Source organism: Lynx rufus, unplaced genomic scaffold (genome assembly GCF_022079265.1).
Source record: "Lynx rufus isolate CCGP_SWC_20201006 ecotype Redwood Valley unplaced genomic scaffold, mLynRuf1.p SCAF_11, whole genome shotgun sequence".
Taxonomy (NCBI): Eukaryota; Metazoa; Chordata; class Mammalia; order Carnivora; family Felidae; genus Lynx; species Lynx rufus.
The window spans coordinates 34,874,628-34,898,799 of NW_025814825.1; the positions used below are offsets into that span (position 1 = coordinate 34,874,628).

Consider the following 24,172-nt stretch of genomic DNA (forward strand, 5'->3'; position numbering starts at 1 on the left):
GGAGGCGCGGGCTCGCCGCGTATGCCGCTCCCCACTTCCTGCCGGCCGCGCCCCCGCCGGCAGTGACGTGCCCCGCCCCGCAGCCGCGGGATTCAAACTCCCGGAAGCGGCGCCCGCGCCGCAGGGTGTGACTGGGCGGACTCGAGCGCCGCGCTTCGCCTCAGGTGCTGGCTGGCGGCGAGGAGACGACAGCCGAGGGTGGCGAGGGCGGCCAGGGTCCACAGCCCCGGGGCCAGGCTGGACCGCGAGGGAGGCGCGGTCAGCGGGCAGATCGCGTCCGTTTGGACTCCATCTCTGCTCGCCCTGATATATGTCCCCTTTCCCTGGCGCTCACTTCGTGCCTGCCCCGGGTTGGGAGCCTCGACCGTCAGCGGGTCGATCCTTCCTTTCATCTTTGCGGTGGGTATCATCACCCTCTTTGCCTTTTTTTTTTTTTTTTTTTTTTTTGGTGCGGAGAGGCCAAGTGACTTGGCCGAGGTCTTTTCGTGAGTACAGCATTTTGCCGACTAGCAAGCACGTTCATGTCTGTTCTACAGACATCTTCACTTTAGAGGTGAGGGAAAAAAAAGTGCCTCGTTTTGCAGTTTTTCATTATTTCTGTGTTTCCCCACGTAGATCTTATGTGAGGGTTTTTGTAAGATTCGCCTCCACTTGGAGCCCAAGCAGGTTGTTGGGTTGCAAGATTTCTTTGGCCATCTCCTGTCCAGGATGCCTTAGATCACTTCAGCCAGTCAATAAATATTTATTGAACAGCGGCTGTTAGATTCTGTGAGTGACAAAAATTATTCAAGGTTCAGCCCCTGAAACAACTGCTGAACAAATTTAAGAAGTGGGTGTAGGGTGGGAGTAAACAATCGAGTACCAGATTGTATCCTGTGACCAATGTAGCTTATACAGAGGGAAGGCGTCCTGGAGAAGATGCAGCAGGGCCAGATAAAGTTTGAACAGTGTGAACTCTGTGAGTATTGGCCTGATGGAAGTAGAAAAAAAAAAAAAACAGGGAAAGGAGGTTGGGAGGACTAAATGGTGGGGAGCTGGGAGATCCCAGCAGGGTCTATCTAGTCCAGAAGCTAGAAACAATAGTCATTTGTGACCAAAGTTCTGTCCAGAGGTCAGGAAGCGAACGTCCATAGGTTTCTTCCCGTTCTAGTGATGCATGTGGTTCCACCATTCTGTGTTTCAGTGACTTGGTGAAAAGTAGTTTTCTGTCATATCAACCCATTATAGCAAGTCAACCATGTGTTACTAACAGAAGCATGTAGGAAAGAACTTCCTGTGGCGGCAGGTTCTCAAGATGCCATAACCTTGCATTGGTCTTAATCAGTTTACTAGTTACCTCAGCCTTTCACCTTAGAGTGGGCAAAAATCCAGGACTAACCTTTCGCTAGATGGTCTGTTCCACTCAGTTTTCACAGCTCTGGTGTTTTCAGACTGATTTCATACAGGATGACCGTAAAAGTCACTTCCACAGGCAGGCCTTCCCCCATCACCTTAACCGAGTAGGTCTCCCCTGTTTTTTTACCAGAATCATTTATTCCTATAGAACATCGACTTTACAACTTGAGAATCTATATTGTGTCCTTGCCTCCTTTACTAGATTGAAAGTTCCATTATGTAAGGGAACATGTCTCTTTTTCTTTTGTTTCTTTGTCTTTCTTTTTTTTTTTTTTTTTTTTTTTTTTTTTTTTGCCCATTTATACCTAGCACCTATGATGTTGCCTGGTAAATTAGGTTTGCCAGTATTTTTTAAATGCATGAATGGTCACACATCCCTCTAATTTACCTTAGTCACCACCACTATTTTTATCTTGGGATCCATAATGTAGAAAAATGCTTTTTAATCTCCCTAATTAAAGCTACTTTTATTATATGCGCAGTATCTTTCACTATTTTGCTCCTAGAGTTAATATTATACATTTCTTCTACACTGTTACCAGATACTGTTAGCAGATTCTAAGTTTCTTACTCAATATGGCCACTGTTCTTAATTCTTGAATATTGTGCCTCTTTTTCCTAGAAATGTCTGATCTTAGATTCTCCTCACTTCTGCCCCACTGTACTCTCTCAACTGACTACGTAGATCTGAACTAGGCCTATCTTCTAAAACAGGACATATCATTATGTCAGGTATTGATATTTCAATGCCTGTGTGCTCAGAATTATATACTTATCACTAGCTTTTTATTCCTGGGTAAAATATCTTTGATTGTGATCTGTTTCATTCAGACTTCATTTGATGGTTTAATCATTGATCCTTTTTTTTTTAGATGAAACTTTTTCATTGAAGTATGACACATACAGAATCCTGCACCAAACATGTGTCCATGTTTTTTAACTTTTTTATTTTAATACCAGTATGGTTAACATATAGTGCTATTTAGTTGTATAATGTAGTGTATAATGTAGTGTTTCAACAATTCTGTACATTACTCAGTGAGCATCAAGGTAAGTTGACATATTTTTAAAAGGTGAATTCTCCCCATGTATCCACCACCCAGATTAAAGAATCGGTATTGTTACCAGCAAGCCAGAAGCCTTTCCTAGTGCCTTGGTTTGGCTGTATCTCTTCTATTGAGATAGAAAAGTTCTTCTATTTAGCAAATAGGTTATTACCTTTCCAAGCCTTTCAAACTTAGACTAATAAAGTATAATTGTATTTTTATTTTTACAGTTTCAGAGATGTCTTCCAGAAGTCCCAAAAGTTTAATTAAAGGTAAATGGGGATCGAAGCCTAGTAACTCCAAATCAGAAACTGCATTAGAAAAATTTAGGGGAGAAATTGCAGCCTTAAAAACATCAGTGGATGAAATCACAAGTGGAAAAGGAAAGCTGACTGATAAAGACAAACACAGACTTTTGGAGGTGAGTGGCCTTATAAACCTTTTTTTTTTTTTTTTATTTTTTAAACGTTTATTTATGATTGAGAGACAGAGACAGAGTACAAGCAGGGGAGGGGCAGAGAGGAGGAGACACAGAATCGAAGCAGGCTCCAGGCTCTGAGTTGTCAGCACAGAGCCCAACGCCGGGCTCGAACTCACAAGCCTCGAGATCATGACCTGAGCCAAAGTCAGACGTTTAACCGACTGAACCACCCAGGTGCCGCATAAACCTTTTTAAAGTATAATAAGCCTTACTGTAGGAGATGAGAAAGTATTTTCCCAGTAATTATGTAATTTGGTTATTCTGTTCATTCACTAAATGTAAAAAATCAAAACTAGTAATTTCAAAGTGTTTAATGGAGTTCAAATTTTAATGTGAATGCTTAAAAACTCATTTTATCGTATATATTGGTTGCTTTCCAAATAATCCTTGTTTTCAGATATTTGAGATAAAATCATTACATATATTGGCATTTTGCATTCTGTTAAACTATATTTCAGATTCTCTAATTTACAGTTTGTTATGGCCTAGTCAATAAAGCAGTTTTATTTTGCAAAAGCTGTTTCCTTGTTCATAGTTAGAAAATAAATGACCTATATTAAATCGTATCATTGGATTTCTTTAAATTTTATTTTATAGGCACACCTAAAACCAAATAATTTATTTCTTTAACAACACATATTGAGGTAAATACTTATTGAAGCATTGAGAAATGATCTATCGCCGATTTTTTTTTAAGTTTATTTATTTATTTTGAGAGAGACACAGAGTGTGAGCAGGGGAGAGGCAAAGAGAGAGGGAGAGAGAGAGAGAGAGAGGGAGAGAGAATCCCAAGCAGGCTTGTGCTAATAGTGGGCTTTGAACTCACAAACTGTGAGATCATGACCTGAGCCGAAATCAAGAGTCTGATGCTTAACTGACTGAGCCACCCAGGCGTCTCTATCTCCAATTCTTAAACACAAAGATTATTTTGCAATCTGGTGATGGAATCTAATAGCTTCTCTGAGAGATCTCTTTCTAGTTCTTTCCACTTTAAACAAGCACTGGTTGTCAAAACTTTGTTCCTTTGTAATCAATTGAAATTACACTTCCTGTAACTTCTACCAATTTGTTCTAATTGTACCTATTACAGCTGCATGGAACAAGTCTATTTTTTTATCCATTTGACAACTTTTCAGATATTTGAGGAAATCTTGCTTTCTCTTACTTTTCTTTAATATATATTTTTAAGTTTATTTATTTATTTTGAGAAAGCGAGCGAGAGAGTGAGCGTGTGTGCACATGGGGGAGGGACAGAGAGAGAGAAGGAGGGAGAGAGAAAATCCCAAGCAGGCTCTGAGCTGTCAGCACAGAGCCTGATGTAGGGCTCGAACTCACAAACCGTGAGAGCATGACCTGAGCAGAGGTCAAGAGTCAGACACTTAACTGAGGGAGCCACCCAGGCAGCCCTCATCTTACATTTCTGTAGACCAATCCCATTTCTTCAGCTTTTCTAGCTTCTTATCATCCTGGTTACTTTCCTGAACATTTTGTGACGTGTTCATATTCCTTCTGAATTATGCACCCAATATCGTGCACAGTGGCGAACACGGGTTGAAAAGGCAGTATTATTTCTACTAATTTGGATGTTGTTTTCTACAAAAGCCTAAAATTATGTGGGCTTTGTTTTGGTAACTGTATCATACTACTGCTTTATCTTAAGCTTGAGGCGACTTAAATCCCCTCATTTTCTCAAGGTCACCTAACTCAGTTTCCCCATTATATTTGAACAACTGCTTCTCCCCTTCATCCTCATGCAAGTTTGAAGTTTTATGTTGTTTTTACCTTGTTAGCATGTAAAGTCAGTTAACTTTTTATGGACTCTCCATAGATGCTTTCCCGCCTCTGTCAGCAGCCGCTTAATAAGTGTGCCTTCTTTATCTTTTAAATCCTTGGAAATGTGAACAGTCCTTTGAAGATCAGCTTTTAGATTTGTTACCAAATCATTTATTAACAAAAACAAATTAATGAATGCATTTTTATCCAGCTGTAATTTTCTGTAATTTTTAGGTTCTGTTGCTTTGAGTTCAATAATGAGCATGTATCTCTTTTAGGACTCACTTTTAGCCTTTAAGATGATTGGAACTGGTATGATGGAGGGGTGATTATCACATACTCATGTGGGAGCCAGCTTTTCGTTAGCTTTCTCTTACCACCCTTGACAGAGTTGGTTTCTCCCATTCATTTTATATGTGTCTTAACTACAGCACCGACCATATTGCATTAATGTATTGGTTTCCCTCTCTGGAGCTCTCTGAGCACAAGACCTTGGCTTCATTTTCTTTTTGGCCCTGGTGTCTAGTGTAATGCTGACTTGATGTGTGATAAACCCTCTGTAAATGCTTGTTGGATGTTGTTTATTTCCATGTTTGACCTGGCTTTGTTCTAAGATTCTTCTTAGTTTATATCTAGAAAATTCGAGTCCTGGAAGCTGAGAGGCAGAAGAATGCTTATCATCTCACAGAGAAAGACAAAGAAATACAGCGGCTCAGAGAGCAGCTGAAAGCCAAATACAGTAGTACCGCATTGCTTGAACAGCTGGAAGAGAAAACAAAGGAAGGCGAAAGGAGGGAACAGCTGTTGAAATCCTTGTCTGAAGAGACAGATGTATTGAAAAAACAGTTGTCTGCTACAACTGCAAGGCTTGCTGAACTTGAGAGCAAAGCCAGTACACTTCATTTATCACAGGTACTTGCCATTTCTTTAAATCCAGATTTTTTTTTTCCTTTCTGATACAATTTGTAGTTCTTGTGAAGAATGAGTTTGTTAAAACACACTTGTCAAATGTTGAAACAGTATAGTATACCAACAGGTTATTTTTTGTTTATAGCCTGATACCCTCTCCATAAGCAAAAATAGTTAACATGGCTCCCTCCATTCCCCAGACCATTGTTTTGCACAAGGGAATATTCGGAATACAGAATCCACTGTGTATTTACAACATCCAAGAAGATTTTTTTGGGCTGTTTTTTTTTTTTTTTTTTCTGTAGTTTGTATCATGAAGACAATAGGCTTCCTTTTGTTATTGTTTTCAAATTTGAGATATACAATGATAATATCAAGCATGTTTTTTGAAACTACAAGTGCTTTTGCTCCCCTCTTTTGTTTTAAAGTTTCTAGTGTAGCAGAAAGAGCAAGACTTTGTTGGTAGGCAGGTCTGAGTTCAGATTTTGGTTCTGCCACTTGCTAGTTGTGTGACTGTAACCTTTCTAGTCTTAGAGGCAGTGCTAGAGAGAATTTACCAGACCCTTCTCCTTAACCTCAGTTTCCACAGTGGTAAAATCAAGATAAGAATACTGGAGATTAAAATAGGTGATGGAGATAAAGAGGTCCTAAAATGGCAAAAGAATACTGGAGATTAAATGTGATAATATAAAGGCGCCTGGGTGGCTCAGTCGGTTAAGCGGCCGACTTCGGCTCAGGTCATGATCTCGTGGTCCGTGAGTTCGAGCCGTCGGGCTCTGTGCTGACAGCTCAGAGCCTGGAGCCTGTTTCAGATTCTGTGTCTCCCTCTCTCTGACCCTCCCCCGTTCATGCTCTGTCTCTCTCTGTCTCAAAAATAAATAAACATTAAAAAAAAATTAAAAAAAAAAGAAAATAAAGTAAGTGTGATAATATATCTAAATCCCCTAGCACAGTGCCTGGTATATAGAAAGTGCTCTGTAAATAGTTTCTTGTTGATCAGATCTTTGATTCTTTAATAAATTTGGACACTTGGATAATACTAATGTTACAACTATTAATACCACCTATAGAAGAAAATCTGTTGCTTTCAGATATAATACCTCAATGTTATTTGGGGTCTTTGCACTTTTTCTCCCATTTAGAGTAGTCAGAGTGATCAGACATATACATTTATGTGTAATTATGCACCTTTATGTGCCCTCTCATAGAATGGCAGTTGAGTATTTTTACAGGTGAATTCAAAGAGGTTAAGTTTTTCTAGAGAATTTCCATGCAGCTAAAACTCATGAAAATTATAATCAGATCCAAAGTGGTTGCCTAATACTTTTCCTTAAAGCTCAAGAATTAGTTTCTCTGCCCTCAAATATGGAAAGACAAACCCTGGTATAAACTATAACTTTAAAAAAATGTATTCTTATAGTAACTGTGTAGGCTGTCCACTATTAATTTCTGTATTAGTCAGACTGTTTTATTGCCGTAACAAACAACCTCCAAATCTCACGGTCTGACACAATAAACGTTCGTTTTTTCCCCTCATGTCACAATTTAGTGCAGGTTAGAGTGGAGGAGGCCTTACTCCACAGGGTCACTGAGATCCAGGTTCCTTCCTTCTAGTGGCTTCTCCGTCCTTCCACCAGATCCTTTATGTACAGCTATGTAAGCTAGAAAGACTGTGTGGAGCATCAGGCGAGGGCTTGGGGGCCAGGCCTGGCATTGGCATATTTCACTTCTGTCCACGTTCCATTGGACAGAATTCAGTCTTATGGCCTCACTAAGCACAGCGAAGGCTGAATGTGAAGTCCAGGTATGCCCAGGGAAAAATGGAAAGGGATTTGGTGAGCTATCTCTGTCCTAGTTTTTACCAAGAGGACTAAATTGAGAGAGAGGAAGGACCACACACTAGAGTATCTAGAGTACCTTTGGAGAAAAATATTTTGTGATTTGTTGCCAGTGTTCACACAGATCTGTTTCCTTAAGCTGTTAAAAAGAGTGAAATATAGCTTTTTATGAGTTTTGTTGGTTAGCATGGGTACCTAACCATCTATTTCCTCTCTTTTTTTTCCTCTATAAGAAAATGAAAAAAAAAGAGGAGAGAAATTATGTTTTGAGTTTCGTAAAATCTGTTTAACTAATACTAATTAATATTTTTAATATAAATATAATTCTAGAAAACAACTTTTATCTTTTGAAAATTTAGTATTTTCCAGATTTGATCTAAGAGCCCACTTCTATGTGTTTTATCTCATTTTGGTGAAAAGCACTGGGCAATTCATATGCACTGAGGTATTCTAGTGATCCAGAGGCCCTAAGAAGTCAAATTAGTTATGAAATCTCAGGGTTTCCAGTGTGCTGAGGAAGCTTCCAGATCTTCATTCTCTTCTGGTACTCATGACCTGACATGATGGCTCATCAGCATATACTAGATCTGGATTTTTGGGATGCCCTTGTGAAGTATACTGTGTTATTATAGAACTAAATATAATGAGGAAACTTCTGTTGTTAAATTTGTGATATTAACTAATACTGGTTTATTTCAGACTGTGGCCACAAGCTGCTTCAACTCATCAATGAGTAATATTCATGAAATGGAAATACAGCTGAAAGATGTAAGTTCAGTTTCCTTTTATTAAGTTATGGGAAAAGAGGTCTGATTCATTCATTCTTAAATTTCATGGAAATTGACAGCATTGATTCTGTGGCTTAAAAACAATCTGTTAAGACGGAGAACTGAATGGTTTGAGATCATCTCCCTAGGTTACTATCTTTAAATCTGTTTCTAGACATTCAAGAGGGCCAGTTCCTCTAATCATGGTCTCACGAATAGGCTAGAAAGCCCTAGAAATCACCCAAACACCCAATCTGATTTGCCCAATTATTTTATTATTATGGTATAATTTAATTTATAGTTTTTTCTCTTTTTGTTTATCCATGCAAGATGTACCTATTCATTTAAAATTCTTCCCTTGGAACCAGGATTTGCTTTCATAGTTTGAAAAGGAAACACATTCTTAGTATACTCAGTACGTCTTCTGTAGAATATGATATGAGGTTATTCTACATATATGGTAAAGCTATATTATTTCAAACTTATGTCTTAAATACAAGAAGTGTTTCATTAGGAATTGACTAAATTCAGGACTGTATTTTTTTGAGTTTTAATATCAGGTACACAAAGTATAAAATTCTTGAGTTAATTATTAGGCCAGTAGGTAGGTATTTTGATTCCAGAAATATTACTGGCATGTCTGCCCTGCTCTAAGTTGCTCTTAAGATTCCTGTTTTATTTCATCTGGCATGTGTACCTTGCAGTCTATTTGATCTTCAAAAGAATTTAAATCTGTTGAGTGTCTTTATAGCAGAGTACGATAGTAGCCTTATCAAAGTAATTTACCTAAAGGTAACTAAGATAAAGAAGAAACACAATTTTTAAAGATCTATCAAAATAAGTTATTTGTGTTGTATGTTACCCTGACCTTTATCATTCTGTGTATATCAGTACCTACCAGATGCACATATCTATGAATAATTTACCTACCCACCTCTAGTTTTCCCCTTTTTCCACTCCAGCTGTGCTGGCTTTCTAGCTACTCCTGCATTACACTGCCTTTTGTCTTTCTCTTCTCTCTGCCCGGCTCACTGCCCTCAGATATCTTCATGACCCACTTCCTCACCTCACCAGATAATACTCAATTGTCACTTTCTTGGAAGGGGGAGGGGTGGGGAGTAGGGCCAGAGGTTTACCTAGCCATTTTTCTAAAATTATAGCTCCCAGACAATTCCTATTCCCTTTTCTTGCTTTGTAACTTCTCCCCTCATCACCTATAACTGTTGAACTTATAATATGTTTTACTCACTTTATTACATGACTCTTACATTGGTATATATATTTTTTTCATTTTACTTAAATTCAAGTTAGCTGACATATAGTATAATAATGGTTTCAGGAGTAGAATTTAGTGATTCATCACTTACATGCAACACCCAGTGCTCATCCCAACAAGTGCCCTCCTTAATGCCCATCCCCCATTTAGCACATCCCCCCACCCTCCTTCCCTCCAGCAACCCTCAGTTTGTTCTCTGTATTTAAGAGTCTCTTATGATTTGCCTCCCTCTCTTTTTATCTCATTTTTCCTTCCCTTCCCCTATGTTCATCTGTTTTTTTCCTTAAATTCCACATGAGAATGAAATCATATGATATTTGTCTTTCTCTAACATTTTAATTAGCATAATACATTCTGTTCCATCCACATTGTTGCAAATGGCAAGATTTCATTCTTTTTGATCACAGAGTAATATTCCATTGTCTATACATTGGTATATGTTTTATGAGGGAAGGATTTCTGTTTTTTTCACTGCTATATCCCCATTATCTAGAACATTTGAATTTTATTAGTACCTGAAAAAATATGCTATCATCTTAAACTTCTATGTAATTTTTAGGTGTCTCAGCACCAACTGCTTCAAATATCAGCTAATGTTACTTTTAGATAATGGCAATTCTTTATGTTAAAGTAACTTTGAAATGTTATGCATGTATACCCAGTCTTTTTGTTCTGTGTTATCTTCCTGGCTTACTTAAGGATCACATTGTACTTCTCTGCTCTGTTTACCTTAAAAAGGCTTTTAGACAAGTAGAGTAAAATTTAACCCAACTCACCTTGAATAGACTGAGCAATGCCTCCCAGACTGTCATGTGCAGATGAGACTACGCGATTTTTATAAAATGCAGATTCTGATTTCATTGGTCAGAGTTAGGGCCTGAGATTCTGCATTTCCAACAAATTCCCAGCTGCTGCTGTATTAACTTACATGTTTGAGGAGCAAGAGATGGTTTAGCTCTGATTGTCTCTGAGCCCAGGAGGAGACTAGGGAGCGCAGAAAGCGACCTGTCACTCCTCTGAGCATAGGCACTGTGGCATTATTCTGCTTTGAGAGCCTAGCAGTTCCAATCCCTCACCGTTCCTCCAGTCTCCTGCAAAGCTTCCTGGAGCAAAGCTTCCTGGAGTGCTTTGCCCACCTATTTTAAGAATCAGTATTTGTTTTGCTAAAAGAAGCCCTAAAAACTCATGTTTACCTTTCTTAAAACCTAGCTGTATCATTTTCTCAGCTGCCATTTAGGTCTGGCTGACATTTTGAAATAATTACATGGCATTCATTCTGTAAACATACAATGTCATTAACTTGCAAATCAAATAGCTAAGAGGCAGTTGGAATAGGCATTTCTTGCTCTTAATTTTAAAAATCTGATTTTTAAACAATTTAGGGAACATAGGTAATATTTATTTATTTAATTTTTTATTTGGAAAAAAATAAAATTTGCAGGAAAGTTACAAGAATGAAGACGATACATAGAACACCCAATACTAATTACGAGAATTCAAACATTGTTAACATTTTGTTCCACCTTATACCTCTCTTTCAATACCCCCCCACATATAATATTTTTTTCTAAACCATTTGAGAGTGAGTTGCATATATTACAGCCCTTTAAACCTATATACTTCAATATATATTCCTCAGAATGAGGATGTTCTCTTATGTGATTACAGTACAGATAGCAACTTTAATAAATTTAACAAAGACACTATACTTCTATGTAATCTACCACCCATATTCCAGTTTTGTCAATTGACCCACATTTTTTATTTCTCCAGTATAGGCTAACTTTTCGACCTGCATTTCAGTTTTTGCCAAGAATTATGTAATGCATCTCTGGGAAGCCAAGAGGAAGAACTTTAGTAGCATTCCACAGGGCTTCTCTTTTGCCCACTTCTGTCCCATATTTTTATTGATAACTTGAGTAGAAATGTTATATGGATGCCTTAGAAATGTGTAGAAGACACAAAGCTGGAAGAGATAGTAATATAATGATGACTCTAAAGATGCAAAACTAATATCAGCATTTATTGATAGCCATCAAATCTATTAATTATTGATACTATTTAGAGAAGAAAGCAAATGCAGAGTCAGTGAGAAGAGGCCCGAGTAAAGAAATGTTTGCTACTTTAATAAAGTAATATTGCCACCACGTGGCTTTTTAGAATATTGCACCTCAAATCTTAACCTGTAGTTCTGTTTCTCATACTTAAGTAATGTATGGACAGGTTCATTTATTATATATATATTATATATATTAGTATATATACTAATTAGTATACTAGTATATATACTAATTAGTATACATACTAATATATACTAATATATATATACTAATATATATAATATATATATATTAGAGCAAGTGTGAGCAAGGGAGATGGGTAGAGGGAGGGAGGGAGGGAGGGAGAGAGAGAGAGAGAGAGAGAGAGAGAAAATCTTAGGCAGGTTCCATGCTTAGCACGGAGCCTGATGTGGAGCTTAATACTATCACCCTGGGATCATAATCTGAGCCAAAATCAAGAGTCAGCCGCTCAATCAACTGAGCCACCTAGGTGGTCCTGGGTTCATTTAAAAGAAGAAAATTTTCATGACCATCCAATGTTAACTTGGATTATTTATATTGAAATATTTCTTAAAGATGGACTAATTTAAAATTTGAAATAAAATTAGGTTATCTTTAGCATCTAACTAATATGATTTATTAAGTATTTGGATATGTGCCTGCTTTTTGAGTCATACCTCTTTCGGCAACTAAATTTGAGTATATAGTACAGAGCTTTTAAGCTCTGTGAGGAGAATTAATGTTGTAACTGCATGACAGGTGCAGAGAGAAAAGTGTGTGGTCAAGTGACTGGAGGGCCCTGGACTAAGTCTTTGATTCCAGATGCTATCGTTGTCTTTGTAATCCGTTTCTTAGTTCTACAGAAAACAAGACACTGAAAATTCTTTAAGCCCTATGCCTAGATGCTCATGAGTTTGTAGGATGCTCATGGAAAGAGCCTAGCAAAGTTTAGAGGAACTCTATAGACTTAAGGGTTTTTATAGAGAGAGATCTTTTTAGACTTGAGACTCAGTCGTTTATGTCTTTAAAGATAGAAATTCTTATCTGAAAGAAGATGCCTTGATATACAACCAAAAACGTCCAGTATGTTCCTTACCACCTTTCCCATCTCGCTCCCCGGGGGAGATGCCAGCTTGTAGGGAAGGGGAGCCCCTCCTTTTTCAGCACACCTACAACAAATGCAGCGTGAGTAAAAAGAATTGAGCACTTTTGAAGATGTATTCCAGTATGTATGTTTTACTTCAGTCTGATTGGACCATGCAACATTTTTGTCAAGAACTTTACGTTTGTACCATCTTTATTTGGCACCCCAGAGGATATGAAATTTTACATCCTGGCTGTCACTTCAACCATTGATAATAGTAAATTCCAACAGGTCTGGGATGAATTATGACACAAGGTGTATATATTATGCACTTGTTAAAATCACAGAAATAGCTGTGATAGTTCCATTACAAAGAGGTTTGATTACATTTTCATACATTCCTTAATGAGTAATAGATTCTTGAGGGTGTTTGATTCTTTTTGAATCATTCTAAATGGATTGTTCTACTGTGTGTAAGGAACTTCTACTAGGTTCTTTCATGCCATTTCCTCCCTTTCCTGAATACTCTCAAACTTCAGTCTGAGTCTAAAAGCCTCCTTGGATGCTTGACTGATTCTGTCAATCATTGTTTCTCCACTCCATGTCGTCACCATCATTCATGAACATTCATCAGGCAGCTGCTTGCTATGGAAACATCGAACACATGAGTAGAACCTATGGACTCTAAACAAGCCTGGGCTCAGCTTTCTGGGGGCTCATGTTCTAGTTCAGATAAGAACTATTGTCAGGAGGCAATCAAGATCATGAGTGTAAGATGCCAAATAGATTGAATAGACATTAAAATCACTGTTGGCTTACAAAGGAGAGGGAACTTGGTGAGGGCAGTTACGGTGAGGAGTCTTGAAAGACAAGCCCGGATACACTGGAACTTGCTGAAAAGGTGGGATTTAAGTGAGCAGGTGATATAGGAAGGAGTTCTAGGGCATTCTGGGCAGAAGGAAGAGTTTAAGCAAGGCACAGAGTGTGTATAGTTCTGTAGACAGCAAGGTGGCAGTGGAGGCCAGAAATGGCCAGGCTGTAACTTGAAGAGATGGGAAAAGGCAAATTGTGGACCATTTTAATGTTAGCCTAAGGGAACATAGCTTCAGTTTTAGCAAATGGTGTTATGAAGCTTTCAAAAATTCTGTTACTAATATAATTAAAGCAATTTAGCACTTTGGGGGACCAAGGGAAAGGTTGAACTGAATTTATTAGGAGTAGCTGTTTTTCCCCAAAACACAGAGTAATCATGGTATTGATTAACCTGAAGCTTTTGGTGCTAACCTGTGCCTCTTCATACTCTTTTAATGGGGAAATCACTTTCAAACTGAGGATCTTTATTGTTGAGCAAAAAATGGACACATTTTTTTCTTTTTTCTCTTAATCCTCTTATCTCCAGGGTTTACCAAGATCCAACAGTGAATAATTGCTCAAGTAGGCATTCCGACAGGGGCAGACAGGTCATAGCATGAGCACCAGGGCCAGAGGACTCAGTACAAATGAGCTTGGCTATCAGAAACAGATGTTCACATCTCTGTGTGTGCCCCCTTCTGGGACCCTTCATCTGTAACATTTTGCACAGGTGACATCAGGTTTAGATAATGCACGGCGTCTCTACACAAATAGTCATTGAGACTTGTTTCCCTAGCCAGCCTCTTAGGAGCAAAGAACGAGAAAGGGACAGTCCCGTCTTCTTGGACTGAACTTCTAGATTAGAAAGGAGAGAAGAGTTATCTCATTGCATAGCGGTGCTATTTAAGAATTTCTAGACTTTTCCCCCCAGTGCCAGCAGATGAGTTATCTTTTTTCCTAGCTTTCAACTTGAATCTGGGCCCCACTTTCATGAACAAAACTGCCACCTCCCCTGGCAAAACTAGGGCAGGGGTCAAGGGGGTGGGGTAGTGTGCGATTGCTGGGGATACTAGGCTGTCCTGGCAGACTCCTTTGCCTTTCACTGAATTTCCAAGGATCCAGTGGTTAAGAACAGTGAGAGCTAGAATCAGAGGGGATATGAACTTGTCCTGATTGATAATAATGAACCACCTTAGAAATCTGCATACCTTTGTCCATGTATTACCCACTAACGCTTGTTTACCCACTAAAGCTAATGTAGCTTCCTATAGGAGTGTTTGCTAGTGTCTTGCCACAGATCAGGTGGGGTCAGGTTTTCAAACTTAAGCTAGGTAGCCTGGTAAGGCTATCAGAGCATATCTAGTTTCTTGAGGGAAAGATGTAACCAAAATGAAAAACTTGTGTTAGCCATAATGGTAAAGTGAATCAGTTTCCTTGTTACCAGCTAACTTAAATAGACACTGCCTATTTTATTAATATTACCCTGTCACTCAAATAATTTCTTGAGTATACATATTGTACATAAAAGCAGATTCCTCAGAGGAATCCTCTGAGAAGAGCATGGTCTACCACTTCAAGAAACTTACTATTTGAAAGACATAGCAAGCACAGATGAACATCTGAAGATGTTTGGTAAAATACTTTTTAAAAATATGTAGATCTATGTAACAACTGACTTCATAAGCCCCTATACAAACCAAGTGAATGATCCCAGCTTGGGATTTTTGCTTGAGTTGTAAGAGATGTAAAGGATGAAAATTGGTGATCAAAAGGGGGGCGGCTCTTTAAGTTGATTCTCCGAGAAGCAGCCACTGAGATGGAGTTCAGAGGTCAGTTTACTGGGCAGCAACATCTGTGAGAGTAGAAGGAAGGTGGCAGGACTGGGCAGGAGCACCAGGCTGCAAGCCTGACAGGGTCTATGTCCCCATGGAGAGCTCCTGAGCAGAGTTATGTGTTGAGTGGAAATCCCTCTTTCTCAAAGGGAGCCCGAGCAGTGCACCTCACCTCTGCCACAGAGGCATCCTAGTTTACAGAGAATGACATGGACACAGATACAAAGCAAGTTGTGTATAGGAGACAGCAGAGAAATGAACTTGACCCCATGGAAACATGACTTTGCCATGGTGTTAGGTGCTCTGAAGGAGCCTGATATTCGAATGGATCTCGAGGTTGCAAGCCATGCGGTGGCGGACCAGACTTCTATGTGAACCACAAGACTGTGCACTGAGAAAGGCTACATCACTTTGGCTCCCTTCTCCATTTTAAGATTTTGGTTTTTCGTTTTAATGGTTTGCTTTCATTTTCATTTCAAGGCTCTGGAGAAAAATCAGCAGTGGCTTGTGTATGATCAGCAGCGGGAGGTCTACGTAAAAGGACTTTTAGCCAAGATCTTCGAGTTGGAACAGAAATCAGAAACAGCTGCTCATTCACTCCCACAGCAGACAAAAAAGGCTGAATCAGAAGGTACTGGTGTAAAAATGTTCTTTTGGGGTAGGCCTGCCTGACATTTTCCAAAAGGAGAGATTCATCAAATTTAGATTTTTATAAATAAGTGTTAGAAAGTAAATTAAGCAAATCTTCTAACCTTGAAGTAAGAAATATTGTGTTACCAAGTCTGTTTTCTCATTGTTTTTTGATAAAAGGGGGCACAGCCACAGAGTAATGGGTCTGTGGCAGTTCTGAAGGCACATTAAATTTTCTCCTTCATGCATGTCCTTCTCAGCCTTCAAAGATCTTCTCCAGCTTTATTTCCCCCAGGGTCAGCCTTGTTACTGATTAGCTTTTTACTCTGCTTCCTTGCATGTATTCATATCAATCCCAGGAGAAAGAATACCTCTTATAGATGATTTTTCAGTCTTGTGAGTCTCCCACAGAATTGAAATGAAGGCTTCTAAGGATGATTCAATCTTTTTGTCAAGTTCCTCGCAGCTTCTCTGACATTGAGTTTCACAAGAACTCTAAGAGGTGGGGCAGGAGGGGACATTATTCTCATTTTACAGATGGGAAGATAGGTTCAGCAGCTCCAGGTGACGAGCTAAGAAGAGAAAAGAAACCCCCTTCCAAAGCACTTGTTAAAAGACGGATAGCACGGGGCGCCTGGCTGGCTCAGTCAGTGGAGTGTGCGACTCTTGATCCCCGAGTTGTGAGTTCAAGCCCCGCATTAGGTGTAGAGATTACTTAAAAATAAAATCCTAAAAAAAAAAAAAAAAGACTGATGGCCCTAATGGGACTGAAGCCTTGAATTATATAAACAGAAGGCTAAAGAAAGGGAGACAAGACTCCTAATCTTGGAGCTTCACATTTGAATATTTAAAATGAAGCTAATGCTGAAAAAGAAAATATAAAAGGAATTGGGCACAAAGCTACTTAACTGTAATTCCTTTATAAGTTTATTACACATAAAAGTAAGATTTTAGTTGTGGGCTAAGTCTAATTTCTTCTTTGGCAATATGTTCTCTATGTGTATATGTGTTTTATCAGAGTAATGTAAGCTCTTGTTAAAGTAATTTAATAGTAGTATAAGAGGGCTTGCCCCACTCTTCATAGTCCATCCCAGTTGCTATTTCCTCCTGCCATTAGGGCAGCCGCTTTTAACATTTCTGGTTTTGATTTTGGTGAGTATACCTATAAATAATGAGCTTATATTTCTATTTGTTGATTTATCTTTTTTAGACATTGCTGATTTTCCCTTCCCATAGAATAGCTATATTACTGTTTTCAGTTCTTCTGTTTATTAGTTTAACTTCAAATAATGTTCCTGAGCTTCTGTTTCTTGTTCCATCGGATGTCTACCCTATCTCTTGACTCTTCGTTTCATAAGAACTTATTTACAGAAATGTGTTTAGTTTTAACTTCTCAGGATTATTATGTTTTATAAAGTGAGTTGTGACCCAATGTGTTTGTCATAGGTTATCTTCAAGAAGAAAAGCAAAAATATTACAACCATCTCTTGGCAAATGCAAAAAAAGATCTTGAGGTTGAACGACAGACCATAACTCAGTTGAGCTTTGAACTTAGTGAATTTCGAAGAAAATATGAAGAAACCCAGAAAGAAGTCCAAGATTTAAATCAACTGCTGTGTTCACAAAGAAAGGCAGATGTACAACATCTGGAAGACGATAGGCATAAGACAGAGAAAATACAAAGGCTTAAGGAAGAGAACGATATTGCGAGGGAAAAGCTTGAAGAAGAGAAGAAGAGATCTGAGGAGCTCTTATCTCAGGTGAGCCTAACTAGTAAGACTTTCCGTGATTCAGAATTCAGAATTGCCATTGTACTTACCAAGCATCAGGAACTATGTTAACCACTAGGGAACCAACAAGGAACAAATGCCCTGCCCTAGGATTCTTATTTAGAATGGAAACAGACCATAAACCAGTACCTAAATAACCAAGTAAACTCAGGAAAATAAAGCAGGGCAATATGACACAAGAACTGGGGGCCGGGGGAAGCTTTACTGCAGAGACGGTATTTGCACGAAGGTCTTTTGGGAAGAAGGAGCCTGTGAAGAGAGTGACTGGGAATTCCCTCCTGTGGAGGAGCTCGTGTACGGAGGCCCTCGGGGAAGAGGAGGCAGGTATGTGTGAGGAGCCGAAAGGTGTGAAGCAAAGAGGGGAATTGGTGCTGGTTCCCAGGCAGGCACCTTGATCTGGATGATACCGTGCTCAAGTTAATTCCTTCACCTGATACCGTCCACCTTCTCATTGCGCTCATGACCTCCTGCCAGGATATCTGTGCCAGTAACATTGGAGTTACTAAGTTAGGATTGTTAGAATTGAATACTACTTCAACAGAAACTCATTAATTTAAATCTTTCTTGGCAGCATGGAATAATGAAAAAAACATTATTTGGGGTCCACACCTGGTCTCTAGTTCAGGATGTATGGCCTTAGGAAAATCAGCTAACTTCCCTGACTTGAAGATTATTGATGCCAAGTTAATAACAGCAGTCTTTTTTTTTTTTTTTTTTTTTTTGCCTCGTAGGGCTTTTGTGAAGGTCAACTGAGAGAATGTGAAAGTGCTTTGTAAAATAAAGGGCTGGGGTCAATGTTCGTTATTGCTGCCATTAGAATAGTAATTTTTTTTAATCATCCAGAAGTTGAGAGGGAGAACAAAGCAGTCTGTAACATTTGCCTTCTTAGTCTTTACCACCCTGGTTTGTGCCTGCAGGTGTGAGCAGTGATCTTTACAAAAGATTAACCAGAAATGCTGGAGAGGGAGCGCCTGAGTGGCTCAGTTGGTTAAGCATCCAACTTTGGCTCAGGTCATGATCTCACGGTTTGTGGGTTCAAGCCCCACATCTGGCTGTGTGCTGACAGCTCAGAGCCCGGAGCCTGGTTCGGATTCTGTGTCTCCCTCTCTCTCTCTGCCTCTTCCCCAGCTCGCGCTCTGTCTCTCTCAACAATAAACAAACACTAAAAAAAATTTTTAAAAAGAAATGGTGGGGAATTTTGTTCCAACTCTGCAGGCAAGGAGGCAGGGCACCTCCAGCTTTGTTAACCTATCAGAAATATTAGCAGATGTCAGAACCTCCAGGAAAGTGGTGTGTGCACTGCAGAGTTCAGTGCTGTTTATGGACTCATGGTCTCTGCCTCAGGGAACCCTCAGCCAGGGTGGTGCTGCTCAGCCCCTTGTACAGATAGCCATCAACCAACCAGCTGCCAGGACTCACCCCAACTAGCAGGTGTCGTCTGGAATAGAGATGGATTTGTGAGCCTCCCCTGCATCCCAAGTCAAGCAGTAGAAGAGTGGATATGACAGCGTTGGCTCTGTTTCCATCCTACAGGTCCAGTTTCTTTACACATCTCTGTTAAAGCATCAGGAAGAACAAACAAGGGTAGCTCTGTTGGAACAACAGGTACTGACTGGGGCTGCTTCTAAATTCAGCTTAACTTGTTAGAAAATGGGATTGTTCCTCATGTTTACACTAGTCTATGAAGAACCATTTGAAAGTCATGAAAAATGTTTTTAATAAACTTTAACAACCACAGCAAAAAATATAAGTGACCATCTGTGCTTGCCATTTATTCCTATCTTTAGGCTAAACCAGATCCTGAGGGGGGATGGCAGTTGTTTTGACAGGGTAATGTTTGCCTCGGTAAATCTTACTGTTCCCCGTGTGGCTTCTGTAGTCCCTACTCCAAGTGAGCAGGATCTCCCCAAGAGGGCCATCTTATAACTTCAAGTAGAACTCAGAGAGATACCACTTGTTCTCAGGATATAGACCAGAGATTTTTAGTGTATTCCAAACCAGGGAACAGCTGTCTCTTTCCCTTCTCCCCCTGCCCCAGAACAGAAGGGGGTTCAGGGAGGACACACCCCAACCAGCAACTTCTTAAGTTGCTCCTCACTCACCTCAAGCCCTGGCTTTGCTCCTTGGATAAACCAAACCCCCAACCAGAAGCTTTTCTATTTATCAACATCTCACTGTACTCGGATGAATTCTTGCTGTGAAGGCACAGCAAATGTTTGCCTCTTGTGCTAAAAAAAAAATGCAAGCATCCAGTCAAGAGAACTCAACAGTATATACTAACCATAATTGTCTCGGCCTGGGTATTTGTTCCAGATGCACGCATGTACTTTAGACTTCGAAAATGAAAAACTTGACCGTCAAAATATGCAGCACCAACTGCACATAATTCTTAAAGAACTGCGAAAAGCAAGAAATCAAATAACACAGTTGGAATCCTTGGTGAGTCTGGAATGGTTAAACTAAAACTTATTTTCTTCTTTCTCTGGCTGCCATTTTCCCATTTATATATCAAACCAGTGCCCAGACTGAGAGGATACAGCTTCAAGCATGGCTATTTCTCAAATCAACAGGCAGAACCCTGCTTCGTTGGAAGCACCTGCCCTTTGAGCATCAGCCCAGAGCACTAGAAGGAGGGGCCCTGTGTGCCTCTGTGTAACAATGACATTACTGGTGCCCGGGATCACCTCTCCCTACTGTGACTCTGGACTCACTAAACGGGCTGGCCTGGGGCAAGGTGGGGTAAGGGAGGGCAGTTGTAAATCCTGAACTGAAACTGTGTTTTTCTATTTAGAAAGAAAGAAATGTCGTTTTTAGTGACAATGGATGGTTCTGTTAATACACTGTTGCAGGCATGTTGAGTTAAGCACATTTTGTGGGTTACCTTGAACACATAATCTTTTAAAACATAAACCTTTTAAATAAGATTGTTTCTATGAGGAAGTGATTTTTGACTTACTATTTTCATCTCACTAAGAAGCTTTTGAACCAAACCTGTTGGTAACTGTGTGTGCATATTATGTCCCATTAGCACATATTTTATTTATTTTTAATTCATTTTGAGATAGAGACAGGGAGAGAGAGCACGTGCGTGCATGGGTGGGGGAGGGGCAGGGAGAGAGAGGGAGAGAGAGAATCCCAAGCAGGCTCAGCACTGTCAGTGTGGGACCTGATATGGGGCTGGAACTCACAAACCTTGAGATCATGATCTGAGCCGAAGTTGGACTGAGCCACCCACACACCCTGGCACATATTTTATTCATGCCTAGTACTGCAGAGTATTTGCAGATGGTAAAATGTAACAAATAGAATTCCTCAGTTTTTGGAAGAGGAAAAAAACAATTGTTAAAAAAATCATTTGTAGCTTCTTTATGAGTAAAAGACAAAATATATCTTGACTCTGTTCTTTAGTAGTACGTCATTCATTTTGACCACATATAATATTTGAAATTGAAGTTTATAATTCATTTCTGTTAATGACTATTTTTTAAAGTATAGGAAGCCAGAGGGTATAAAAAAGATTCCATAATTTTCCTGTACTTTTCTTTGTTTTCCTGCTGTCCATCATCTTTAGAATATGCTGTAAAATATTCATTTTAAAGCTGTATTGACTATTCTGACTTCCTCAGGGGAGGAAAAAGCCATAAAGAAGGAAAGTCACAAAGATATTATACAATATTGTTATGATTTCTATGTGTAACCTATTTGATCTGCTAACATTCTTTGCTACTCTTAATTCTATGTAGTTTCCTTTTTTTTTACTTGCTGAACTTGCCCTTTTTTTACAAAACTATCAAATTTTGTCAGCCTTTGTATATAGGTCTACCTTTATATCTGGCTCTAAGCATTTTTTAAAAAAATGGTTTAACATATATTTATTTTTGAGAGAAAGAGTCAGAGCATGAGAAGGAAAGGGGCAGAGAGAGAGGGAGACAGAATCTGAAGCAGTCTCCAGGCTTTGAGCTGTCAGCACAGAGCCTGACACAGGGCTCGAACTCCCAAGCGGTAAGATCATGACCTGAGCTGAAGTTGGATGCTTAACTGACTGAGCCACCCAGGCATCCCTGGCTCTAAGCATTTTAATAAACTCTATCCATGTAAATACCCAATCCTGGTATTTCGTGGGTAATTTGGGTAATTTATAACTACCTCGTATACATTTATTTTTCAGAAGCAGCTTCGTGAATTTGCCTTCACAGAGCCATTAGTCACTTTCCAAGGAGAGTCCGAAAACAGGGTAAAAGTTGCCTCACCAAAAAGTCCCACTGCTGCACTAAATGAAAGCCTGGTGGAATGTCCCAAGTGCAATATACAGTATCCAGCCACCGAGCATCGAGATCTACTTGTCCACGTTGAATACTGTTCAAAATAGCAATATAATTATTCTTTGTTTTTGTGGCAAAAGATTCAATACTGTATCTTCTGTTAGCTTATGGACATTTTGAATTACTTATTTCACCTCTTCTATAAGAAACTGCCTCTCTACCTTTGAGACTCTGGCATAGGGGTGAATCATTGTTTTTTTTGTTTGTTTTTTTTTTGTTTTTTTGGCTGCTTTGCATTTTCCTTGGTAGTGATACCTCTCTGAGATGGTTCATCTTCAGGCTTCAGTGACGGAATGAGGTGAGCTGAGACAACTAACATTTTGCACTGTTAAAGTACTTGATAAGGACGAGATAGTTCAGGTTATTGCTTGTGGGCTTAATCTGTTGCACCAGCAAGCAAATATTTTATGTTTTTTGTAGGTTTTTAAAAGTCAAAGTTAATTACCCAGGATCTTTGTTGGCTTTTTGTTTTTTTATTCAAACTTCATAAACCTACAATTCCAATTTTCATGTCCATTGTTAAAAGCTGGTAATACTTTTTACATTTTTTCCTCTCTATAATAAGGCGGTTATTAGAAAAGTTGGAATTTTTCTTGGTCTTTTTTTGCAGAGCTGTGTTCTAATAGAAGCACAAGGCAGATTCTGCTTAAGCAACACTCCTCAGTAGCCACACACAATGTTTTCTTTCATATTAACTGGCTGTAACTTTAACTTGAATTTCATTAGCACAGGTTGCTCACTTAAAGTTGTTAAAATGAATTTTAACAAAGCCATCTAGCCCTCTCATTTGATTTGCAGGTATTTTATTTATTTATTTTTGGCACTCTTAAAGTTGGGCAATGTGATGAACATTTGCTTATCTGAATATATATTTTTATATGTGTGTGTGTAAACCCCCAATTTTTTTTATTTCTTCAGATTTTCTAAAATGCTGAATATGGGCTACTGTTAGTAATATAAAGGAGAAAAGAATAAAATTATTTAATAAGTTTTAATATGTCTTGTGTATATGTACACAGGAAGTCTAAGATTTCTGTCCTGAGGGGTGTGCCAGAGAACAGCGGATTCACTTCAGTGTAAAGGGATAAGAGAGTTAAGGATCCACGGGAACCAAAAACTATATGAGGCTCAGAGAGATAAAGCAAAATCCCCACAATCACTTAAAAGAGAAACATATTCTCGGGTTTCAAACTCCCAAATCAGCCCCAAAGCCCAGCTTCACTCTACCCTGCCAGAAAACTTTTGTGAATTCTCCAAACTCAGTACACGTCAGGTGATGTTATAACCAGAGTAATGGAATGTTCCTTGAGTTAGGGAAACAGCAGAGCAGAACATCCCAACTGGTCTCTTCCATCCCTCTGGTCTGAGAAGTCCTGCCTTGTCGAACCCCTCCACCTGTTCCATGGGTCTCTGCTGTGCCAGTTCTCCAACATCTTTAATCTCATTCTCCAAACACCTATTAAACACCATCTATGTGCCAGTCCCGAGGCTAGGTATTAGTGACACAGTGATAATAAAATGCAGCCCCATCTTCAGCATCTAGTAGAGGAGGCCAACATGTTAACAGATACATATAACATGTAGGAGGTGCTATAATCAAGGTATATGGAGGGTACAGAAACTGCCTTATTCATTTTTTGCTTTTAAATTTTAGAGAGAGATAGAGAATGCACACGCAAGCAGGGGAGACAGGCAGAGAGAGAGAGAGAGAGAGAGAGAGAGAGAGAATCTTAAGCCGGGTCTACGCTCAGTGCAGAGCCTGATGCCAGGCTCGATCCCACGACACTGGGATAACCTGAGCCAAACCAACAGCCCCCCAGGTGCCCCAGAAACTGCCTTATTCTAATGAAGACAAGGTCTTACTCTTGAAAGATGCAAATCTTATATGAAGATTAAAAAAAAAAAAAACAGTAGGAAAAAGAGTAAGGGTAGACTAAGAAGTAAAATGGAGCCACTCCTAAGGGTAGCCCCTGAAAGGCAGGCCATGGAGTGCTTCTGAGCCATGAGCCTGGTGCTGAGCACAGGGCAACAGTCCTGCACACCTACAGTCCTGCACGCCATTCGCGTGATTTAAACAAGAGCTGATCTCTGAGGGAAACACCATTACAGTGGTCCTG

At 39.4% G+C, this 24,172-nt stretch overlaps 1 protein-coding gene across 1 annotated transcript; it reads left to right on the forward strand.

Annotated features, from left to right (window-relative positions):
• Positions 1 to 230: 230 nt before the first annotated feature.
• Positions 231 to 23,014, forward strand: CEP55 (centrosomal protein 55). The gene is made up of 9 exons (XM_047072648.1): positions 231 to 399; positions 2,672 to 2,862; positions 5,332 to 5,607; positions 8,142 to 8,210; positions 15,794 to 15,944; positions 17,390 to 17,703; positions 19,267 to 19,338; positions 20,047 to 20,172; positions 21,902 to 23,014. Exons 2-9 carry the CDS (start codon positions 2,680 to 2,682, stop codon positions 22,100 to 22,102), a joined length of 1,392 nt encoding a protein of 463 aa, XP_046928604.1. The 5' UTR covers positions 231 to 399; positions 2,672 to 2,679; the 3' UTR covers positions 22,103 to 23,014.
• Positions 23,015 to 24,172: the final 1,158 nt, after the last annotated feature.

What these genes read in the sequence shown, in the direction of transcription:
- CEP55 (XM_047072648.1), top strand. Translation starts at nt 2,680, where the DNA reads ATGTCTTCCAGAAGTCCCAAAAGTTTAATTAAAGGTAAATGGGGATCG. An exon ending in AAAAAAGGCTGAATCAGAAG is followed by an intron (nt 15,945 to 17,389) that starts GTACTGGTGTAA and finishes TGTTTGTCATAG; the next exon opens with GTTATCTTCAAGAAGAAAAG. An exon ending in TAACACAGTTGGAATCCTTG is followed by an intron (nt 20,173 to 21,901) that starts GTGAGTCTGGAA and finishes TTTATTTTTCAG; the next exon opens with AAGCAGCTTCGTGAATTTGC.